Source organism: Notolabrus celidotus, chromosome 13 (assembly GCF_009762535.1).
Source record: "Notolabrus celidotus isolate fNotCel1 chromosome 13, fNotCel1.pri, whole genome shotgun sequence".
NCBI lineage: Eukaryota > Metazoa > Chordata > Actinopteri > Labriformes > Labridae > Notolabrus > Notolabrus celidotus.
In genome coordinates this window covers 33,535,797-33,559,381 of record NC_048284.1, presented here as the reverse complement: position 1 = coordinate 33,559,381, position 23,585 = coordinate 33,535,797, and the positions used below count along the sequence as shown (strand labels likewise).

Below are 23,585 nucleotides of genomic sequence, written 5' to 3'. Positions count from 1 at the left end.
ATCACAAAGTATTCCAACTTCTTCACACGGTCACTTTAAACTAGTTTACCAGTCTGAGTTTAAGTTTCTACTCAAGGCAAAAAAGGCACAAAGATCATCACGGTAACAATGAGACCAAAAACAGTGAGGCAGTATCTGAACCAGACCGGTTACATGGGGGTGTCAGTGTGACTACAACCTTATGGCACACTAACACACAGCTGCAAGAGTCCTGCATGAGTCAGCTCTGAGCAGCTGGGGCCGCCACTCACACACACACACACACACATACACTCTCACACACACACTCACACACCTATTACACCCTACAGACACATCAGCACGCCCCCTCTAAACACACATTTCTCCATCTGAATGACAGCGGGGGAAACAAGTCGAGTTTAAAAGCTTCAACATGTTGTGTTAAACAAACTGCTGAAGTCTCGCTGGCTTGGTAACATTCAGCTTCAACTGAAGGACGGATACGTGACAAACTAAAACCATAAAGGAATGGATGAGAAAGTCTGGAGAAGAGTGGGGGAAATGAAGATGAAAGTAAGTGTTTCCATCCTAGGAAACACAGACACAACATGCAGCTCCTCCAAACAACCTAAGCTATTGTTAACCACAGCCCGGCCTACAGAGAGATTCCTGCAGCTGGATTCAATTAGGGGCTTTCTTAAAGGGAGCAGGCCCCGTCCACACTGCACGTCTCACTTCTTAACACACAAAGTTACATCGAGGAGGGAAAAGAAACAAGGTCACACACTTCCATCCAAGCTGTTCTGACATTTGAACTGTCTCTGCATGAGACAGAACAGCAGTCACAGCAACACCGCAGAAACGGAGGTATCTGACAGGAAGTGCTGCGCTGTGTTCGGCGTGTCGGACAGAATCAAGACACACCCGAGTCCTCTGCTTCATCAGCACCCCTCGGGCCGCTTTAAGGTCATTTGTGAGAGGACGAAAACAGCTCTGATGAGTCTAACAACCTTCAGTCAATCCGCTTTACTCTGACATGAAGTCTGTGACGTGTACGTGTGCAGGTGGAGCTCAAACATTAAGAGATCATGAAGTATTTACATCTGTTTTTAAGAGTTTGAAAATGTAATGTTACATTTCAGAGTGACTGTGTGTGAAGCCAAATGTCTGAAGTCAACGTCAGAAGAGTCTTACCTGGGCTACAAAAGAACTGGACTGCTGCTCAGTCCTCTTTAAGATGAAGGTTAGCACTTTTAAAGGTCCTAGAGTGTGGAGGAAGAGAGGAGGGGCACAGTGTCCAAGGTGTCTGAAGTCCTGAGTGAAGCTTCTGCAGTCTGAGATGGTTTGGGGGGGCAGGTCATCTGCTGGTAGTGTTGTAATCCAGCCTCCAAACCTCAAGTCCAAGTGGAGTCTCAAGTCCTCAGTATTCAAAGTCTCCAGAGAGGAATCTGAGTCAGGTCTGAATCCTCATTATGAATCAAAATGTTTAATATAAAGGTTCAACTCGGATCTATTCTCTGTGTGAACCTGGACCCACTGCATGGACCTTCAGACTCTGACTGACCCTGTCGGCCCACCTGCAGATCTTTATCATCAGTGAAGTAACAGAGCTGCAGAAACTCAAACATACAGTCTGCAGGACTTTAACCGACCCTACATCCTGGACTCAGTGGATCAGTGGATAAGCGCTAACGTTACCATGCAGTTGCCAACAGTCCAGCAGGCTAGCTTTAACATTGAATAAAGCTATGGAGAAAGAAACTTTTCACAGTGTGCTGATGGTTTCAGCTGCACCTGTGTGTTGTCTCAGGTAGAGAGGGGCATTCCTAGACCTGGACACTGAAGAAGGAACTACAGCACAAGAAGATACTTAAGGTAGTCCAAGCTGCATGCAATGATTAATTCAAACTTTAGTAGAAGTGTTGGGAATTAGAACGATTCATAAGAGGAAGAAAGTCTTTTTCTGTTTTGTAAAATTCAACTTAACTCAAACACTGTCTTCTGTACGTTCCCAAATCTACAGCTCATCTCTTTATTCTTACATAATGAGGAGAAAAGTCTTTCTCCTCTGGTGAGAGAAACATTCAGACACTGACCAAACACTTAAACATTTCATCTTTCATCTTAGAATCTAGAATAATCTTCTACATCGGACTCTCTCTGTCTCATACCTCCACCTTTAAAACACGTATCCACTCTGCTGCTTTTCTCTCACACCTGGAACACGTGAAACTTCAAAGAGGAACCTAAACTACACATAAAGCTCTGCAAGGAACAACACTTAAGGACTAAACAACCGGTATCAACGCTGAGCAGTTTGTTCATGCCTACAAGTAAAGAATTTAAGATTTACCTTTTTAATCCCGCTTTCAACTTGGAGTAATTTCCTTTTGGCCCTGGACAGCATTATTACCTTTATGACCATTGTTTTAACATAAATTTATATTTATTTTATTTTATTCTGTCTTATCATATTATATTTATATATTATTTTATTTTTCTGGTTTTTATCTGATTTGATTGATTTTATTGTACTGATTCGATTTGATGTTATTTTTATGTTATTTATCTGATTTCATTTAGTTGATTTTATGGTAATTTTTATTTTTTTTCCAATGATTTCATTGATTTCAGCTCTGTTATTATATTGATATTATCGTCATGATTTCATTTAATTTTAGTCTATCTCTTTATATTATACTTTATTTTTATATTATTTTATTTTTCTAGTATTTATCTGATTTCATTTTATTGTAATGATTTGATTGATGTTATTTTTATGTTATTTATTTGATTTGATTTTATTGTAATGATTTGATTTGATTTTATGTTATGTTATTTTTATGTTATTTATCTGATTTTATGGTTATTTGTTTATTTTTTTTTCCTCTGATTTCATTGATTTGATATTATCATCATGATTTCATTTTATTTCATTCTATCTCTTTATATTATACTTTATTTTTTATATTATTTTATTTTTCTGGTATTTATCTGGTTTGATTTTATTGTAATGATTTGATTTAATTTTATGTTATTTTTATGTTATTTATCTGATTTGATTAAGTTGATTTTATGGTAATTTGTTTTGTATTTCTCTGATGTCATTGATTTGATATTATCATCATGATTTCATTTTATTTTATTCTATCTTATTCTATTATACTTTATTTTCACATTATTTTATTTTTCTGCTATTTATCTGATTAGATTTTGATTTGATTTGATTTGATTCTATCTTATTATGTTATATATTATCAGATTTTTCTGGTATTAATCAGATTTTATTTTATTGATTTTATTGTAATGATTCTATTTCTTGAGTATTTTATATCACGTTCTTTTCCACTGTTACCTCTTGCTGTGGTTTTCTGTCTCAGTTCTTCAGTGCTGCATGCCTGACTGTATGAAAGGTGATATGTATAAAGAAAGAAGAGATGAGTATTATTGGGGTCACTCTTGCCCTTTAACAACATGTCCACACTGAGAAACAGACCACTGCCATGTTAAACAACAGACACACACAGCTACACTCTGAATCTAAACTTCTGCAGAAGTTCATGGAGCGGGGGTCAGGTGGGATCTCTATCTTCTGAAGAGGTGAGTGTTTCTCTCACACACACTGCTGACATGTGTCATTGAGTGTGTTAGTGTGTGTGTTCATGCTTAGAGACACTCTCCATGACCTTCCCCCAGCTGACAAAAAGTGCGCAAGCTGTTAAACAATCCCAATGTGGCATCAAATAAAGCCATGATCCCAGCGCTGGAAGATAATCCCTCTTATGCAGTGTGGGAGTATAGCAGCAGGAAAGAGCAAGCGCCATTCCCAACCCATGCACGTCCTCGAACGCAACAGAGAGCCAGTGAAACGCTGAAGCAAGCCTGAGTGTGCAGAAAGCTCTGACACACTGAGGCACACATGAACACAGTCAGAGGAGAACAGAGCAGCTGACAGTCACAGATCACAGATCACAGATCACAGATCACAGATCACAGATCACAGATCACAGCAACATGTTTGGTTTTAATGTCTGGGTTTAGTTTCCTCTCGCCCCCCGCTGCTGTGCGCGCTGCTGCAGCTCCACACTCACACCATGTTCCACACTCTGTTCCACACTCTGCTCCACACTCTGTTCCACACTCTGCTCCACACTCTGCTCCACACTCTGCTCCATCTTTACTTCACATTGAACACAGCTGAGAGTTTCCTACCTCATGTTGTCAGGACTGATATATCACAAACTCCTCCAGGTGTCGACGTCGGGCTACTTGTTCTTGTCACAGAAAGTTCCCCTCTCGGTTCAAGGCTCCAGGCTCCCGATGAATGGGACTCCGACAGCGTGACAAGAAGCAGTTCACAGTTTTTCAGGCTATCCGGTAAAAAAAAAAATACAGAAAAAGAAAAGAAAAAAGAAAAACGGGATTGAAAAAGAAAGAGTCCAACCCTACATGATATGGAGCATCACGGCTCCGCGAGTGAGCACGAGTCACTCTCAGTAAAAGAGTTGAAATGGTTTGTTTCTCGGGTCTGTTTGACGCACTCTGTCGGTGTGATGCGGCGCTGTGCCGCGCGGGTACCGCTCTACTGCCGCTGCCTGCTGCCTGCAACACGTGCTGCGTTCAGGGACACACTTTGCGCTCGGACTTTAGAGTTAAACCTGATCGAGCTGGTGAAAAACTGTCCACGATTCATGAAGCTGACTCCTTTAAAATGAAGCGTGGTTCAGAGAATGTTTCAGACAGAGGGATGTTTGGTACTAAATACAAGTCTGAAGACAGTGAGCTGATGATGAAGTGAAGTGGTGGATGAATTCCCCCCACAGTGTGATCCACTTCACTGTCCAACACATTGTACTCTGATTCAGGGTCTACATCTTATTGCACAGAGGTCACCCACATAGTCTTCTCCCTCTGCTGCAGAACGAGTCTTCATTTTGTATAACAAAACATGTATTCTATATATGCTGTATTTATCAGTCCTGCATTTTCCGCTGTCCCTGAAGGCAGCAATTTACGCAACTTGGGGGACGTAGCACGTACCAGTTGCCCCTGACAACCGAGTTGGCTCTTTTTCTCCTGTGTTTCTGTCTGTGATGCTGCTATGAGACCACAGTAGACTGAAAATAGTGGCTATGGAATAAATGTGCAGATATAGACATGCTTCAGTGGATCTGCTCTCCTGGTTGAGATCCAAATTAGTCCAAAAACCTGCAACACCAACCCCCATGGAGTCCAGACTGCATGCTGTCAGTGGTAGATATAGTGTAGTTTGTAGGAGTGTGTGCAGGATAGATTATAATTCATCTTCACAGGTCAGAGCAGAGGATTGTGTGGCTCAGGTTTTTGAGTTTTGAGTAGGTGTCAATATCCAAACACCACATAGATCAAGAGAAGGGTGCAGGTCGTCAATATTTCAGGCCATCCTCTGTATTCACTACTGAACAAGAGGAACATAGAAGATGCTGTTTGATCCCAGGAAATCAACTCAACTCGTCTTTATTTATAGAGCACATTTCACACAGTCAAGCATGCAGCACAAAGTGCTTCACTAAAGAACTGGGAGACAGAAAACAACAGCGAGAGGTAAAATTGTAAAAAGAAAAGGATATAAAATACTCAAAAAGATAAAATCATGACGATCAAATCAATAAAATCAAATCTGAGAAGTATTAGAAAGATTGATAAAATAAATAAAATCATTACAATATAATCATTACAATAAAAACAGAAAAGTGTTAGAAAAATAAAGTGATATAAATAAATTCATTATTATCAAATCAATAAAATGAAATAAAATAATTACAATAAATCAATAAAATGAGATCAAAAAATTAACATTATCTAAATAAAATCATTATGACCAAATAAATAAAATAATATATAATCATTAAAATAAATCAATAAAATAATATATAATCATTAAAATAAATAAATACAATAATATATAATCATTAAAATAAATCAATAAAATAAGATCAGAAAAATAAAATTATATAAATAAAATCATTATGATCAAGCAATAAAATTAAATCAGAGGAGTATCAGAAAATTAATAAAATGCAATAAATTCAATAAAATCAATGAAATAATTGTTATTATCATTCAGTTTTTGTAATTTCATTTTTTTTATCTGTATATACATATTTTATATCTTTTATTTTAGTTTTATATATTTTTTTCTTTTTAAATTGTTATTATTTAAGGAATGAATTGTCTTTTTGTCATTGTTATATGACTGGTAATTACTAGTATTTAACAAAACAGTCAAATTATGTCAAAAAAGTTATGATAAACAAAGATCATTACAAAAAAATCAATAAAATAAAATCAGAGAAGTATCAGAAAAATAAAATGAAACCATTACAATAAAATAAATCAAATCAAATCGGATAAATCCAAGAAAAATATAATGAACAATAACATAATATAATATGATAAAGTAGAGTAAAATAAATCAGATACAAATGATGCATAAACAATGGTCATAATGGTAAAAAATGCTTCATGAAATTACGCTGAACTCCAAACTTGCTCCAGGCATCTCCACTGCATGGTGAGTGAATGAGTTGAATTCTCAAGAGCAGGACTGGGCCGTGTGTGAAAGGGTGCATGGTGTATTCAGCAGTGTGGTATCAGCACTTTAAGTGGTCTGATGTCATGCAGAATATGACACTCTATAGAAGTGACATGACAGAGACAGTGAGGACTTTGAGTTCTTAGAAAGTAAAATTACTGCTGTCAGTTTAGGAGACTGTCCACATCACTCACTGGACTTTGAGGTACTTTTGGACTTGGGGGAATTCAACGTGGAAGCACTGAAGGTCAATCTTTATTAACAAAGACCCAACATCAAGACAGGATCAGATCCAGTCCCATCTTACAGACAGGACTCAGTCTGATCTCATCTTAATCCACCATGAGCAGAGCACTTTGCAGCATTTAGCAAGTTACAGTGGCAAGGACAAACTTCCTTTAACAGGCAGAAACCTCCAGCAGGACCAGACTCATGTTAGACACACATCTGCTGAGACCGTGTTGGAGAGAGGGATAGAGGGAGATGAAGAGAGAGAGAGATGATAGTGGTGAGACAGATAGTAGTAGTTGTAGCAGCTGGAGTCTGGCACGTCCACAGCAGCAGAGATCCAGAGGAACCTACGAGACAAGGGAGCTCAGGGACTCCAGAAAGGTCTATGGTTAGGAACTTTAATGGGACAGGGAGAGTTAAAGTAAGAGACAGGCAGAGAGAGGAGAGAGAGGGAAAGACAGGCTCCCAGTGTGTCAGTCTAAGCCTATAGCAGCATGACTAAGAGCTGGTCCAAGCCTGATCCAGCTCTAACTATAAGCTTTATCAAAAAGGAAAGTTTGAAGCCTACTCTTAAAAGTAGAGAGGGTGTCTGCCTCCTGGACCCTGACTGGTAGATGATTCCAAAGGAGAGGGGCCTGATAACTGAAGGCTCTACCTCCCATACTACTTTTAGAGACTTTAGGTACGACCAGCAGGCCTGCATGTTGGGAGCGTAGTGTTCTAGAGGGGTAATAGGGCACTATGAGCTCTTTAAGATATATAGGTGATTAACCATTAAGAGCTTTGCAGGTCAGAAAACTGAACTGAAAAAGCAAAACCGAACATGTAAACTCAAAAAACAAAGCAACAAGAGCTGAGGTCAGACACAAAGTCAGCAGCAGCTAACACCAGCAGTATAACGTCCTCATATGAATGCATGTATTTGTGTGGAGGTAATAAGCAATGAAACTTGGACAGGCTACGTTATCCTTCAGATCTGAATATCAATGAGCTGACCTGTCATCCTCGAACACGCTGTGAGGTGTGCAACACTGGCAGCATGTGTTTCTGTCCAGTGTGTGTGTGCCTGTGTGTGTTTATGTCATGTGTCTGTCATGAAACATTATACATCACCATTACTATAAGTGAGAGCAGCAAGTGAAGCCAGTACTGTAAGCCACTTATCCACAGAGGGGCCCAGAGGCTTAACAGAGCAGGGGCCAGCTCCGACTGTTTACAGACACAAATTAAAAACAGCGTTTCTGTCTTCAGCTCCCTCGCTTGGTTATATTATTCTGATACGTGTCAGGGCACTGTGAGGATGTTTATGAGGTGAACAACATTAATGTTTGTGTATGTCTTTTTGATTGGGGACCAGCTTTAGTGAAAGCCCTGACTGACCTCAGACCACCTGAGAGGAGGTCTCAGACTGTATCTGACTCGTGGATTAATGAAGGCCGTGACACAATAAAGTCAGTAAATAACAACATCCCTGAACCCTTAAGCTGCTCCGCTCATATTTAGAGGTTGCTCCGCTAACCCTCCCGGTTGTCTGATGTTCCAAAAGAGGATTATGACAGGGTTTAAAAAAAAAAAAAAAAAAAGGAAGAGGCAAAGGTCATGTTTGGAGCTTTGCTGCTCTTATGTAACGCCGCTGCACTTTGATGGAAAGGTCCACCTCTGTGGAAAGGGGAAACTGGTTTTATCACAACCAAAGAGAAGTATGATGCTGCAGTTTGGCCGCTATGATGCAGGGGTTGACAGTTCTTCAAAAATCCCTGCAGCAGTCAAGACACTTAATGATGAATTCTGCCACACATCAACAAACTTTGATGCTGTGTGTTTATGTGTGTGTCTCATTTCTTTAAATTTCAAACACAAGTTGAAGGACTGAGCTGAAACTGACTCAGCTGATGATGAATTAGCCGTCAGCACGGCGCCCACTCCTCACCAGCTCTGTGATTGTGACATCAAACCCCCTGAACCAGTAAAGGCCTTCAGATCTAAAGGTTGCTGATCTTTCTCTCCTGCTATAACACTCCCAGCTAAATGTTGAAGTTCAGCTTTTTGAGTTTGAACACTTATCCATCAATAATTCCTTCCTGAACTTTGTCTGCCATCTAGTGTTCAACCTTTAGTATTGCACTTCCTTTCTCCTCACAGCCAGGAGGTGAGATCAATCAATCAATCTTTATTTATAAAGCACCAAATCCCAATAAATGTTATCTGCAGACTCAGAGCCGGCCCTAACCGACTTAGTCCCCTAGGTAAGATTTCAACTGGTGCCTCTTGTATTGTCACCAACTCCACCAACAATCACATCACATATACACTTAAAGACACCTGACATATAGCTTTATGTTTTACACGTCTGCATATTTTCAAAGAACATTAATAAAATGGTAACAACACTGAGATTTAGCAGGGGGAAATGATACAACGATTTTCAAAGCACAGACACTTTCAACAAAGCAACAGTCATGTTTTAAGTGATAATAATAATAATAATAATAATAATAATAATAATAATAATAATAATAATAATAATAATACATTTTATTTATAAAAGCGCTTTAAAAGATTCTCCAAGCGCTTTACAGGAAAATAAGATAAAATTATACAATAGAAAAGCAAAGGAAAAAAGTGCAAAAAAAAAAGCAAAGAAGAGCAAGGCAGCAAAATAAAACAAAATTAAAGCCGCAAGCGGCGATGAACGGGCCCTCGCACACCTGCAGCCGCCGCCTACGCGAGCCGCCGCCACATATAAACCGCCGCCTGGTATTTGCCACTGCATGATGCGAAAGCAAGATCTGAGATTATATACTAGCTAAGGTGGTGCAAATGTTCCAAGTTTTGGGCAGATTGCCAAGAAAACCTCCAAACTTGACAGTAAGCCACGCCCACAATTTTTGTCTGAACGTAATTCTTTTAACAATAATATAATCGTCAATGTCTGCTATGGAATGTGCCTTGTTTGGACTGAATCGTAGAAAAGCCCTAGGAGGAGCTCTCAAAAGTATGCACCCTTATTTGGGCGTCATTCTTAACATTCAAAGCTGTATGTGCGTTTGATGCCCTGCCTCAACGCATGCCACGCCCACAATTTTAGTCTGAACGGAATTCTTCGAACAGTTTTGAATCGTCAAGGTGTCATCTATAGGTTGCCCTTAGTTTGGAATGAATCGGAGAAGTGGCTTCGGAGAAGATAATGAAATTATGCACCCTTATTTGGACGCCATTTTTCATGTTCAAAGCTAGGTGGCGCTCTTCCTGTTGAGTTTGGGATATGAGTGCAAGAGGCTTTTTTTGTGCATCCTGATGCCATGAATATGTGTAAATTTTTTCAAGCATGTAGCTCAAAATAACCCCTATGGGGAGGGGTTTTTGAAAACTGTAGGGTGCGCTAGTGAGCACATTTTTTCGACTTTTTTTGCAAAACCCATAAAATGTCGCAATTTTCCCCAGCACTGACGAGTGTATTGAATGAGGTGAGATAACGTGCATTTTAAAGTCACAAAATTCCATTTTCTGATGGGTTTTTTTTATGCCCCGCCCCAAACTCTGACACGCCCACAACTTTCGTCTGAACGGAATGCCTTTACTTTGTATTAATCGTCAATGGGTTTACGATAGAATGTGCCTAGTTTGGACTGAATCGGAGAAAAGCTCTAGGAGAAATTAGCAAAAGTATGCCACCTTGCACGGATCCATTTTGGCCCATTTTTTCATGTTCAAAGCTAGGTGGCGCTCTTCCTGTTGACTTTTGAATATGGGTGCCACTGACTTTTTTGTGCGTCCTGATGCCATAAATATGTGTACGATTTTTCATGCATGTAGCTCAAAAAACTCGATGCGTAGGGTGTTATTTTTACCTCTAGGGGGCGCTACAGAATTTTTTTTTTGCGAGACCTATAATAACTTGCAATTTTCACCAGACCCGATGAGTGTGCAAAAATATCCGCGCTTTCATTAACGTTCAGGGGTCCAAAACTGCAATCTCCTATAATATGAAACCCTTAGGGTTACAATAGGGCCTTCGCCACCAGCGGTGCTCGGGCCCTAACAAGAAAAAAAACAATCAATTCTAGTTTAAAAGCCTTTGTAAATAGGTGTGTTTTGAGTCTGGATTTGAATTTGGTGAGTGAGGGAGAGAATCTGAGGTGTTGGGGGAGAGAGTTCCAGAGGGTGGGGGCAGCGACAGAGAAGGCCCTGTCCCCCCAGGTTTGGTGCTTGGGTTTGGTGAGAGGGGTGAGGAGGTTGGGGTTGGTGGAGCGGAGGTTGCGGGAGGGATTGTATGGCTGCAGAAGGTCGGTGAGGTAGGAGGGAGCTAGATTGTGGAGGGCTTTGTAGGTGATGAGGAGGATCTTGTACTGTATTCTTGAGGGGATGGGAAGCCAATGGAGGTTCTGGAGGACTGGGGTGATGTGGTCTCTGGAGCGGGAGTGAGTGAGGAGGCGTGCAGCTGAGTTTTGTATGTATTGTAATTTGTTGAGGAGGGTGTTGGGTGAACCGTAGAGGATGCTATTGCAATAATGGAGTCTTGAGGTGATGAAGGCGTGGATGAGAGTTTCAGCTGCAGTGAAGGAAAGGGAGGGGTGTAGACGGGCGATGTTTTTGAGGTGGAAGAAAGCGTTTTTTGAAATATTGTTAATGTGTTGTTGAAAGTTAAGTGACTGATCAAAAATGATACCAAGGTTACGGATGTGGGTGGATGCTGAAACAGTGGATTTATCAATAGTGAGTGAGAAGTCCGGGCAGGTGGAAGTGATGGATTTTGGGCCTATGATAAGAATTTTGGATTTATTACAATTGAGTTTGAGAAAGTTTGTTTGCATCCAGGAGTTTATTTCAGTGAGGCAGTTTGTGAGGGTGGTGTGGGAAGCAGCGGTGATGGATGTGGTTGAAATGTAAAGCTGGATGTCGTCGGCATAACAGTGGAAATGGAGGCCATGGCTACGTATGATGTGACCAAGGGGGAGCATGTAGATGATGAAGAGGAGGGGACCAAGCACCGAACCCTGGGGGACACCATGAGAGAGGGGGGCTGTGCGTGACTTGAGGTTGTTGATGCTGATAAACTGGTGGCGGTCAGAGAGGTAGGATGACTGAAAAGGCAGAAGCAAAATCCTTATTTAAACCTAGCCTACATTTTCTATCGAATTAAGCTACCAGCTTCCAAAGTGTAAATAAACAACACCAACAAAACAAAAACAGTAAATCAACACATGTAACCTTCAAAAATTGCTTTGGAAACCTTTTTTTTGTAAACTAGAAGTGAATCACAAGTTTTTAAATGTATATTGGCATCAGTCCGCAGTTAGACCAGAGATGGATGACCTGGGAGACGTGTTGACTGGGATGATTGAAAGCCAACAACCCTTGGAAGGTATCCCTGATGATGATCATCTGGACAGTTCAGGTGGGGAAACACTCTAATAGTCATGTGCTATAATGTATATATAATTTTCCTGAGCAGGTAAGCTAAATAGTACTATCTTTTGCACTTTGATAAAAAAAGAATACTGTCATGGCCTCTACTACTGAAATATGATGTCTAATGTTTGAATTCTTATCTAGAAAAAGATGACCTAAGCTTGAATCAGGTGTTGGAGGAGCCAGAACAGAGTCAAGAAAATCTGCCCTCTGCACCTGTGACAGCAGCAGTCAGTATCGCTATCCTAGGCGCCAGGCAGCATGACAAGAGTGAAAAGGCTGACCATTCATGAGAAACTTGCAATAGAGTTCCATGAGTGCAAATTACAATATTTAAGAGAAGAACATGAACTCAAGAGGAAAATCCTTCATGTTGAGTTGGCTATCAAAGAGCTGGAGAGAGACACGAAGCAGCAAGAACAGTGTTCTTCGTAACAATTCCCCTGTTGACCATGTGCCTTTTGTGAATTCAAAATGTTACAACGCAATCACAACTCAACCAAATATGATTCAGTGCTGAACCATCTTCATCTGTTCTCTTCATCCTCACTATTTTCAAAATATAACACATAATGTAGAAAACACCAAATGTAATGAATAAAGCGAAATTAAAAACAGATCACTTGTGGATCACTCAACACATTCTTCTGTTTCTTCTCTTCAGTTTTTTAATGGAAGGTGTTGTAAAGCTGTTTCTGTAAGTGTGTCCAGTTTTGTCATTGGGTACCTCTGCCATGAGAACATGCTGGTCATTGTAATATCTAAATCTGTATCATCAAATTCATCAAGTGGGTTACTTCTGTCTCTGAGGAATCTTCTTTCTGGTCTTGGTGGTGGTCTGATGTAGTCAAAGTAATCCAGTTTCACCATGCACAGTGAAGCATTCAGCCTTTACTCTAAAGTTAAACCTGCCTCTAGCCGGGTTTAATTTAAGTCTTCATTTAGACCTGGATTAGCTCTAGTCTTCCTGCAAGAAAGGAGATTATTTAACTCAAGACTAGGACAATTTTAATCCATATCTAAGAAAGCTATTTCAATAAATCCTGGATTAAAATGTGATTTAGACTAGAACTAGGGCTTAATCCCTGTACGGGAAACTGGGCCATTAAAGGGGACATATCACGCTTTTTTCATCAATACATATTGGTCTAAGAGGTCCCAAAACATGTCTTTAAAGTTTATGCTCAAAAAAACACTTTGAAATCAGATTTTGGTCTGCCTGAAAAACCCTCTTCTTCAGTCCTCATCAGAACAGTCTGTTTTCTCTCTGACCACGCCCCCTCAGGAAGTGGATGTGCCTCGGCTCTCCAGCACGTTGATCTAATGTTTACATGTTGGCTGAATATACACGGCTGCTCAGAGATCACGTTACTTCAACCCTCTGAATCTGATCCTGATGGAGAGGCGCCTGCAGCAGGACCTTTCTGAAGGATTGGTCACAGATTTAGTGTTTCTTGTTGTTTTATTTATCAGTATGTAGACGTGTGTCTTGGTACACAGCTACGAACATGTAGCTATGTGGCTATGCTAATTAGCGCTAGCACTTATCCATGACAAATAAAAATCATCCACTAGATCTTCAAATCTGCAGACGTGGGGAGTAAAACCGACCTCTGCCAGAAAGGCAGCGGGACCTTTCTGAAGGATTGGTCACAGATTTAGTGTTTCTTGTTGTTTTATTTGTCAGTATGTCGACGTGTGTCTTGGTACACAGCTACAGCTACATACAGCTACATACAGCTACATACAGCTACATACAGCTACATACAGCTACATACAGCTACATACAGCTACATACAGCTACATACAGCTACATACAGCTACATACAGCTACATACAGCTACATACAGCTACATACAGCTACATACAGCTACATACAGCTACATACAGCTACATACAGCTACATACAGCTACATACAGCTACATACAGCCACATACAGCCACATACAGCCACATACAGCCACATACAGCCACATACAGCCACATACAGCTACATACAGCTACATACAGCTACATACAGCTACATACAGCTACATACAGCTACATACAGCTACATACAGCTACATACAGCTACATACAGCTACATACAGCTACATACAGCTACATACAGCTACATACAGCTACATACAGCTACATACAGCTACATACAGCTACATACAGCTACATACAGCTACAGCTATGAACATATAGCTATGTGGCTATGCTAATTAGCGCTAGCACTTATCCATGACAACTAAAAATCATCCACTAGATCTTCAAATCTGCAGACGTGGGGAGTAAAACCGACCTTTGTGTTTATTAAGACAGCCTACAACTAGCATGCCTCCCTCCTAAGCTCCTTGTTAGCACACATTTGTGCAGGTAATGAAAAACGGAGGAGGGATTCAGTATTAGTTTATACAGTCTATGGGCTGAACAAGCTCCGAGCTCTGACTCCGTGACAGACCGGATATTGTTGTTACGTAACAAAAACACGGAAGTCTGAAACGGCTGGTTTCACACACATTTACAGAAAGGTGGAGAAATCAAAACAGGGGCAGAATGGATTTTTTTCATTCTCGGGGGGTTTGCAGACATGCCAGGGAAACATATTTCAGGTAAAGAACCATTAAAAAGTCAATTTTGCATGATATGTCACCTTTAAGTACAGGGCATTACCCTGTGACTGACAATTTGGGCACGGTGGTATGGTACTGTATACATTACCATGTGCGTCAAACCTGCAGGAGATGTGCTGCCCTTCACAGGTAATATCTACCAGATGTAGCAAGGACATATTCAAAATCTTTATCTCCTCTTGTGGTCCCCTCGAGATTTGCTGTAAACAATGATGCACCTTAGAATCACAGATTTTTTGCAACCAACACAGATGGAAAACTGTTAAACTATATTCTTACAGAAACTGACATTTACACCTGCCAGCACTTGATGTCTCTTGATGAAGACTTTAGGCTCTCTGGTGTCAGCTCTTGCAGTTGGTGATCTTTCTCAATGGCTGAGTCGCAAAGCATTCTGTGCAGAGGCAGACAGAGTGATTATCTGTGTGTAATGACATTATGACAGTATTAGACTCCAACATTGTGACCACAGATACGAGTGTGGCGGCTGCAGCGAGTGGAGGGGTGTTAGTTCACTGTCCGATCAACTCAATAAATGTTACACTTATCAAATGAAGGAGATTTTAAAGTTGCCAGACAACGCCACTCTGGGAGTTTCACCCAGAGAATTATTTACTTTCCCAAACACTGAAGACACAGGTTCATTATACTCAGAGGAGAAGTGAAGGAGGGAGGGATCAACCCAAAACAAAACAAAAATCCCCCAGGCACATGTGTCACCAGCACCAGCCATAGGAAAATACATTTAGAGAGGAGATCTCAAAAGTGTTTCATTTCTGTCTTCTAGACAACAATGAGATCTGTTTGAAAGCAAAATGAGACTACAGCTTATGTCTCCTGTTTCTCATTCTTGCCACCAGAAGAAAAGTCTCAGCTTAGTCTCCCTTTCAGTTCAAAAGGAGATCTGGTCAAAATCTGAAATGATTCTCAGGTATTTCTCAAGTGCTGTGACTCCTTTTGAGCTCAGGTGGAGAAATCAGGGATCTCTCTCAATTGTCTCAATCTAACCTCATCCATTTGTTTTTGTCAGACTCAGTTTTTGTGTCTCAAGCTGAGCTCAGATGGAGCAAAGAAAGAGCCTGAGCTCATCTTTTCATCAACATTTATAGTGCCCTGCAAAATTAAGATTTCAATGTTATTGTCCACAAACTTACAATTCTCATTAAAACATTTGAACCACTTGCAAGATCAGCTATTTAGATGTGAAATGATCTCTTCTTTATTTAAAATAAACGGGCCGCAAAAGGGCCGACCAGATTTAGCCAGATTATTACAATTAAAGAGGTAGATTATTTTGGGCGCTGGTGGCCTAGCGGTCTAAGCGCCCCACATGCAGAGGCTACAGTCCTTGTCGCAGGGTCGATTCCCGGCCAGTCGACCATTTCCTGCATGTCTGCCCCCCGCTCACTACTCCCCACTTTTCCTGTCTCTCTTCAGCTGTCCTGTCAAATAAAGGCAAAACGCCCAAAAATATGTTTTAAAAAAGAGATGAAAATGAGCCATTAATGAGATCTCTCATTTGAGCCTCAAATAAGACTCATGTCATGGTCTCAACTTTTTCTCCTAGTGAATTTTAGGAGAAACTAATGAGAAATGAATGAGAACAATTTGAAACTTGAATGAGGCTGAAGTGAGAATCTCAATTTTGTCTCCGGAGACTTAGAAGAGAAAGCCTTGAGCAGTAACATTTTCCCTCTGGGCAGCCCTCAGCAACTGAAAGGGGATAAAACAAGTGGGGTCAAAACAATAAAGCAAATAAACAACTATTGCAAAAATATACTAACTACCAATTACCAACTAAGAAAAATATACAAATTAATTGCCTAAATGAAACAAACAACTTAAGTTTGACAGATAAGAAACTACTAACACACCCAAAAAAAAACACAAAGTACCCAAAATCAAATAAATAAAATACAAAATAATCTAAACAACAAGGACAAACTTGTACAGATTGATCTAAACACAAAAGAATGTTTATTCCCACTGCTCAGTCACACTATAAAAAATGTGAATTAAACTCCAATGAAGATGATGCAGTCTGTCTCCTCAAATGAGGAGGCCAAACAGTCAATACTGGCAGACGGCTAGGCAAAGCAGCAAGCGCTAGTGTCTAGACAGCAGGAGGCAGAGCAGGAGACAGACAACCAATAAAGCTCAAAAAGCACCATGAAATCTAGACATAGCAGCAGATTAACAGCCAGTCAAAGCCATAGACTAATGGATAGCGGGGCTCTGCCTTTTACCATTGTATGGTTTTGGGGTAAAAATCGGTGAGTTAAAAGCAAACAAGAGTTGGACGGCGTCTGTCGGTTGCCGTGGTAACAACCGTTTCCGGGATCCGGTTGAGAGGGAAGTGCGTCCCACATTTGGCTCTGCTTTTATACTCCCTCACCCTCGGGTAGGGGGAACCCTTCACTGCTGCGAGTGAGCCGTCATTGGGAAGGTTCCTCTGAGGGGGAGTGTTAGTGAGTAGGGGGTGGTTTGGGAATGAGCCTACCTTTTGCAGCAACACACCGGACCCGGATGTGACACAGAGGAGAGCAGAAAGAAAGAAGCGGGAGGGGGGCGGGCTTAAATGCTTTCCCCCAGTTCAATGATTGGCCAATGGTAGCGCTCCATTAAGTGAAGCAAAACACTGCATAAGAAATAAACATATTTCTATACGCCAAGAAGCACGCATAACTGTGAATGAATGAATGGAGGCAGACAATGGAGCACGCCTACCTTCTGAAACCCGACACCACTCTCCGTGCTGCACAGGCACAACACCGGACGTATGTCACACGTCTGTCGGCTCCGTGAGGGAGGAAGAGGAAGAGGGAGAAGAGGCCGACCAGGTGACTTTATAGGCGTCCGCCAAGTAATTACGGCCCACACTGACCCCTGATGGTAGGGAGTGCAACTCCCTATCTTGCCACACTGTAAGCTCACTAACGTTACAGCTAAGTGCGTGACGTGCCCTGATTAGCTACCGAAGCTAGCGCTACTTAGCGGGTTCATTTTCTCACGTTTATTACCTCATTAACATCAAAGCATGCTGCTGACTGATCACCCAGTGCGCTGTCTGGTTTCCTCTCGCCCGTTGTAGGGGCTGATGGTTTCCAGTGGGGTGAGAGCTGCATTTTAGCGCCAAAGCTTCTTGAGACTGGAGTCCTGATGACACAGCCACTAGCTCGGCGGTAGCTTGTTTGTTAGTATGCCGAAAAAGCACACTACGCTTTGACAATCTCAACGCACTGTATTAAATTTATAATAGCAATGACTATAATACAGTGTGCTTCGTGACTTCAATATGACTCTTACCATAATACATTCCCATCAGTTACGTTCCTGTAAACAGGTGGAGAGAAGGTGAACTGGGGACATCGAGAACTGCTCCACACACTCTTGCGTTACTCTCTCTCTGTTATTGTTCAACCGCCCCCCCCCCCCTGCAAATCAGTAATCGAGGAACTTGCCGTTGCCTCATGACTGACGAATAAGAGGTTAAATACAACAAACAGCAGTGTAGGATGTACAATAAGCAGGCTAGGCTTCAACCATAGACTGTAAATAAAAATGTCAGTATATACAATACAGTCTATGGCTTTCACCTTCAACACATGTAAATAGTTACAAACACTATTTTACACATTATATGACTACAGATCGGATCAAGCAAACGTTTAAAAAAATCTTCAAACTGTGTCTCTTCTGAGTGAAATTAAGCTACTAGCTTCCAAAGTGTTGTATATCAGCTACGAGCGGAGCAGGTGAGAGAAACTTAAGGTTTCCGATCACTGCATGAAATAGAAAAAGCATCTAAACTGGAACTCCTGAAAGTGAATGTTGCAATATCCAGGGATCACTGGACGTCAGAGAGTAATCAAAAAGATCTCAGAATAACTGCACACCAAACTAAGACTGATTTATACTTCTGCGTTGAATCAACGGCGTAGCCTACGCCGGAGGTCCGCATAGCTCCCATACCTACGCAGAGGCCTACGCAAGTAACTGACATGCACCTCCTCCCGTAGAACCGACGCGGACCGCAAGCCCTGTGATTGTTCCACTCAACAGCATTGTATTTCCTGCATTTACAGCACTTCTGGGATCCCCGCTCATCGTCCGTGTATTTCATCTCCTCCTCTCTATTCTTCCTGTAATCATGTCTGTATGATAAACAGCAACATGTATCAGCTGTAGATTAAAGGTGACATATTATGCAAAATTGACTTTTTAATGATTCTTTACCTGAAATATGTTTCCCTGGCATGTCTACAAACCCCCCGAGAATGGAAAAAATCCATTCTGCCCCTGTTCTGATTTCTCCACCTTTCTGTAAATGTGTGTGAAACCAGCCGTTTCAGACTTCCGTGTTTTTGTTACGTAACAACAATATCCGGTCTGTCACGGAGTCAGAGCTCGGAGCTTGTTCAGCCCATAGACTGTATAAAATAATACTGAATCCCTCCTCTGTTTTTCATTACCTTCACACATGTGTGCTAACAAGGAGCTTAGGAGGGAGGCATGCTAGTTGTAGGCTGTCTTAATAAACACAAAGGTCGGTTTTACTCCCCACGTCTGCAGATTTGAAGATATAGTGGATGATTTTTATTTATCATTGATAAGTGCTAGCGCTAATTAGCATAGCCACATAGCTATATGTTCATAGCTGTAGCTGTAGCTGTAGCTGTGTACCAAGACACACGTCGACATACTGACAAATAAAACAACAAGAAACACTAAATCTGTAGGGTTGATGCAGAAGTATAAATCAGTCATAAGACTAAATCAAGACTGTGGCAGTTTCCCCTGCCACTGGTAACACACCACACCAGCACTCATTCCACATGCCACATGTTAGCCAGGTAGCATGCTACTAATAGTTTGGTGGGTGCACACACTGAACTACATTTAATATCTTAGTAAGTTTCCTGTGCTGTTTTCCCCATAATGTTTCACAGAAACACACACACACACACACACACACACACACACACACACACACACACACACACACACACACACACACACACAGTTATGGTTTTGAGTTAACTCTTTATTATTTAACGACTGTATACCATGAGTTTGCATCGACTTGTGTTTCTCTTCTCTTACCACAGGGCTTCCTGGTGCTGGGCAGTGACAAAGGACCCGAGCATAGTTTCAGGCTGTCTTTTATAGTGCCTGAGTAACAAGTAGGGAGCATGCTCAGTCCATCTTACTCAGGGCCGGCATGTGGCATAGGCAGTCCATAGAGGGCGCCGCTAAATGAGTGGGGAAGAAAATTTGAAGATAATAGGAAAAACAAAATTCTTTTATCTAATAAAGTTTGGGGTTAAATTGCGGACTGATGCCAGTAAACATTTAAAAGCTTGACATTCACTTTTGGGTTTTAAAAATCAAAGCAGTTTTTGAAGTTTGAAGTGTTCATTGTTTACCTGTTTTTGTTTTTGTTGTTTTATTTACACTTTGGAAGCTGTTAGCTTAATTCAATAGAACATGTAGGCTACGCTGAAACAAGCATTTGCTTCTGGCATTTCAGTCATCACTTAATTCATGACTGTATCTGAGGGACTATTTTTTTTTAACGGTATAGATAAATAGTTTTTAAATCACTAAAATCATCCTGCTTGTTTCTCCAGGTAATTATCAGGATAATGTGTGATGAACAAAGAGTTAGAATCCCAACAAGGTGAGAAGGAGCCAAATATGAGGACAAGGGCTCCTGCTCATGCCCTCACCTGTTCACTATACATTATCCCTGAAGAGGTCAAGACATATTTACACATATTCACACACAGGTCCACTAACAAACCTAAACACGAACCTATGGCCTCTGATAACCTGCTGATCTGTTACCATATGAAAACATTCCCTGGTTTGTTGGCATCAAACCAAACCGATAGGGAATGAAAAAAAATAAAAATAAAATGACCAAACATATCATCATTCCAATAATGAAACCAGTCAATACCGGAGTCGGATCTTCTGGTTCTGGTCTCAGTATTGGTCTCTGAGATTCAGGCTCATGAACAGCTGCTGTAAAGGACAAGACATAGAGCTGATGACTGTTTCATGTCGTCCTAAATGAAGATTTTTGTGATTTACTTTACAGACTATAGTTACCAGTCACAGTGAGATGACATTGGTCCAAGCTGACACCAGAATTGGATTTCACTTTACACCTGTACCAGCCTGAGTCTTCAGTCCTGAGTGAGGACACATGAAGTCTGATTCGTCCCTCTCTGAGGACGTCTTTGTCAAACTGGACTCGTCCTGAAAACTCTTCATCCTGAGACTCAGAGATCTCGACTCCTTCATGAAGATGAAACAGGACTGGGTTTTTGTTGTTAGTCAACTTGTCACAGAAGACATAGACAAGTTGTTTTGGAGTGAAGGTCCACTCCAGTGTGACGTCCTGGTTCTCCTCTGCCTGATAGGAGGTGTGAGCCACGTTCACTACTAATGTTCCTGTAGAGGAGACAGAGAGGAGCAGAAAAACAGTGTAACATGTGAGTCTGTAAACAGTCTCTAATGGAAGTGTTGAAGTGTTTTAGTGACTCTCAAAGTGGATCTCCTCTTTTCTCTTTGTGGAGAATAAAGTGAAGGTGGAAACTAACCACAGACACAGCAGCTCAGCGCCATGAGCAGCAGGAACCTGGAGATCATCTTCTCCCTGTCAGAGGAGACACACACACATCAGGTCAAAGGTCATTCCTCTCATGTGTGAGCAGAGACAGCAGAGTCTGTCTACAGTCAATACTCCATCACCACAGAGCAAAGTAACTGAGACTGAGCTCCTGAAGAATAGACGTTGAGCTAGAGAAGTCTAACAACAACAACAATAATAATAATAATAATAATAATAATAATAATAATAATAATAATAATCAGTCCAGTCTTATTAAAAAATATGATCAACTATGTCTTTCATACCTAGATGGATGTATTTTATGAAGATGATAGGGCCATTTGAATGAGGGGAAGAATATATAACACATGTGATAGAAATATAAAGAAAACAATAAATAATGTAGAGAAGTGGTCATAAGTATGAGGGTTCAAGGTGTCATGCTGTCTGCTATATGGTGGTAACAAATAAATGGAAAATTGATGTAGGGAAGCTAACACTATACAGTCAGCCATTAGAAAGAGTGCCAGAGTTTAAGTATTTAGTTCTTTGGCAGCTAAATCACTTTAACAAAAACTAGATAGGCTACAGAACACAGCCTTCAGCCTGATTTACACTTCTGAGTCTCCCCTACGCAGCAGGGGCTGACACGGACATGAGCACTACATACTGTGTCCATGTGTCCGTGTCACGCAGCAATTCTCTGCTGAAACACTCGAGGGCAGTGTGGTCTCTCTGATAGCCGGTCACCTGTTTCCAGCCCCGCTACGATCTCTGTTTACTTTTCCACAGAGATTCAGAGCGTGTTATGTTAATCTACAGCTGATACATGTTACTGTTTATCATACAGACATGATTACATGAAGAATAGAGAGGAGGAGATGAAATACACGGACGATGAGCGGGGATCCCGGAAGTGCTGTAAATGCAGGAAATACAATGCTGTTGAGCGGACCAATCACAGGGCTTGGATAGTTACTTTTTTTATTTTTTTTATTCTCTTGTCTGCATATATATTTCTGGTTTGTGTCATGTTTGTCACAAACTGTCAAATATTAATGCAATTTATTCTTGCAGCAAAAGAAAAGAAAGAAAACCTTTTTCTTCTGTGCTTGTGACTGTGTGCATGCAACCATCACCATCCCTCTTAGAACTCTGGCCTATCTTTTATTGGCAGCTAACATCATGTTCTGTAAAAGAGGGCGCGCACACCTAGGTGGGCCAAAAAAAAAATAAGAGAAAGTAAAATAAAGATTACATAAGGATATACAAAGGGACAGGGAAAGAGAAGGAGAGAGACCTAAGACACTTAGATGGAGAGGGACCATCTCACCATGACGCCAAAAACTCCGTGGGGTGATACTAATGATTAAGCAACCCTTAGTGTCCACAATCATCACTGAAGCTTGGGTCGCAGAGGGTTGCCGCTGTGCTGTGTTCTATTTGTGTAACAAGACCACCACTGGTGCAGATGAAACCACTTGGGTCAGATCAGCCGAGCGGTTCAGCCCAGCACCCGGGTCGCGAGAGCAGTCAGACCGAAGGACCCAACCCGCCGCGGGAGACCCAGGCCAGGGGACAAGCCAAGGACCAAGACCGGAAGCAAACAGGTACCGCCGGAGCACCCAGGGCGACCCCCAGGTCACCCAGCAGGAGGAAAGTGGGGCGAGGGGGGAGAGATCCCGCAGCCCCCCCAAGGAACACCGCCCCCACAGCCCCCCAAGACAGAGCCAAAGGGGCCACCAGGGCCGAGGGGGCCCAGCACCAGGAGCAGACAGCCAGGCAGCCGGGCAGGACCATAGACTGTAAATAAAAATGGACAGCGTTGCTCCGCCTCTTCCCGTTGTACAGTTCTGAAGCCAAAAAATCCCTCTCCTGGGCGCAGCCATTGTGCAGCCAGAGCCTGTGAAGCCACTGTAATAAGCTCCGCCCTACAGCGTAACGTCACAAGACGCTGTGTGTCCTTTGAAGTTTCGTTCTACGGCGGCTGTGAATCAAAGGAAACCCGGAAGTAAAACCCCGTTTTTTAAACTCTAATAACTAATGAAAAATAAACTTTTCAGAAAAAAGAGGCCTTGGACACAAAACAGTCAAATACTAACTACATATCACCACAGCATACGGATGTGAGAAACATTTGTACCACGTGTATTTATTTTTTAAAGTTTGA

General features: G+C 41.4%; 2 protein-coding genes and 2 long non-coding RNA genes across 6 annotated transcripts in view; 1 reads left to right on the top strand and 3 right to left on the bottom strand.

Moving 5' to 3' along the window:
- The window catches only part of enah (ENAH actin regulator), a 206,494-nt gene extending 201,965 nt beyond the window's left edge, over positions 1 to 4,529 (bottom strand). Inside the window, exon 1 of the mRNA XM_034699826.1 lies at positions 4,174 to 4,529. Within this exon, the coding sequence (XP_034555717.1) occupies positions 4,174 to 4,178 (5 nt within the window). The 5' untranslated portion in view covers positions 4,179 to 4,529. The remainder of the gene's footprint in view (positions 1 to 4,173) is intronic.
- LOC117824358 lies at positions 3,453 to 12,788 on the top strand. 3 transcript variants are annotated; one of them, XR_004633569.1, is made up of 3 exons: positions 3,453 to 3,561; positions 12,056 to 12,164; positions 12,323 to 12,788. It is a non-coding gene; the product is annotated as an uncharacterized LOC117824358 (long non-coding RNA). The 3 variants fall into 3 exon arrangements; XR_004633568.1 differs by lacking the exon at positions 3,453 to 3,561 and adding an exon at positions 5,065 to 5,207; XR_004633570.1 differs by lacking the exon at positions 3,453 to 3,561 and adding an exon at positions 5,222 to 5,544.
- A 93-nt stretch (positions 12,789 to 12,881) lies between these two features.
- LOC117824663 lies at positions 12,882 to 20,016 on the bottom strand. The gene is made up of 4 exons (XR_004633622.1): positions 19,900 to 20,016; positions 15,094 to 15,190; positions 14,885 to 14,996; positions 12,882 to 13,145 (listed from the first exon to the last, which is right to left on the bottom strand). It is a non-coding gene; the product is annotated as an uncharacterized LOC117824663 (long non-coding RNA).
- Positions 20,017 to 20,513: 497 nt separating this feature from the next.
- LOC117824640 (coxsackievirus and adenovirus receptor homolog) lies at positions 20,514 to 21,494 on the bottom strand. Its single transcript, XM_034700177.1, has 4 exons — positions 21,405 to 21,494; positions 20,911 to 21,255; positions 20,725 to 20,823; positions 20,514 to 20,545 (listed from the first exon to the last, which is right to left on the bottom strand). The coding sequence occupies exons 1-4, from the start codon at positions 21,451 to 21,453 to the stop codon at positions 20,514 to 20,516; spliced, it is 525 nt and encodes a 174-aa protein (XP_034556068.1). The 5' UTR covers positions 21,454 to 21,494.
- Positions 21,495 to 23,585: the final 2,091 nt, after the last annotated feature.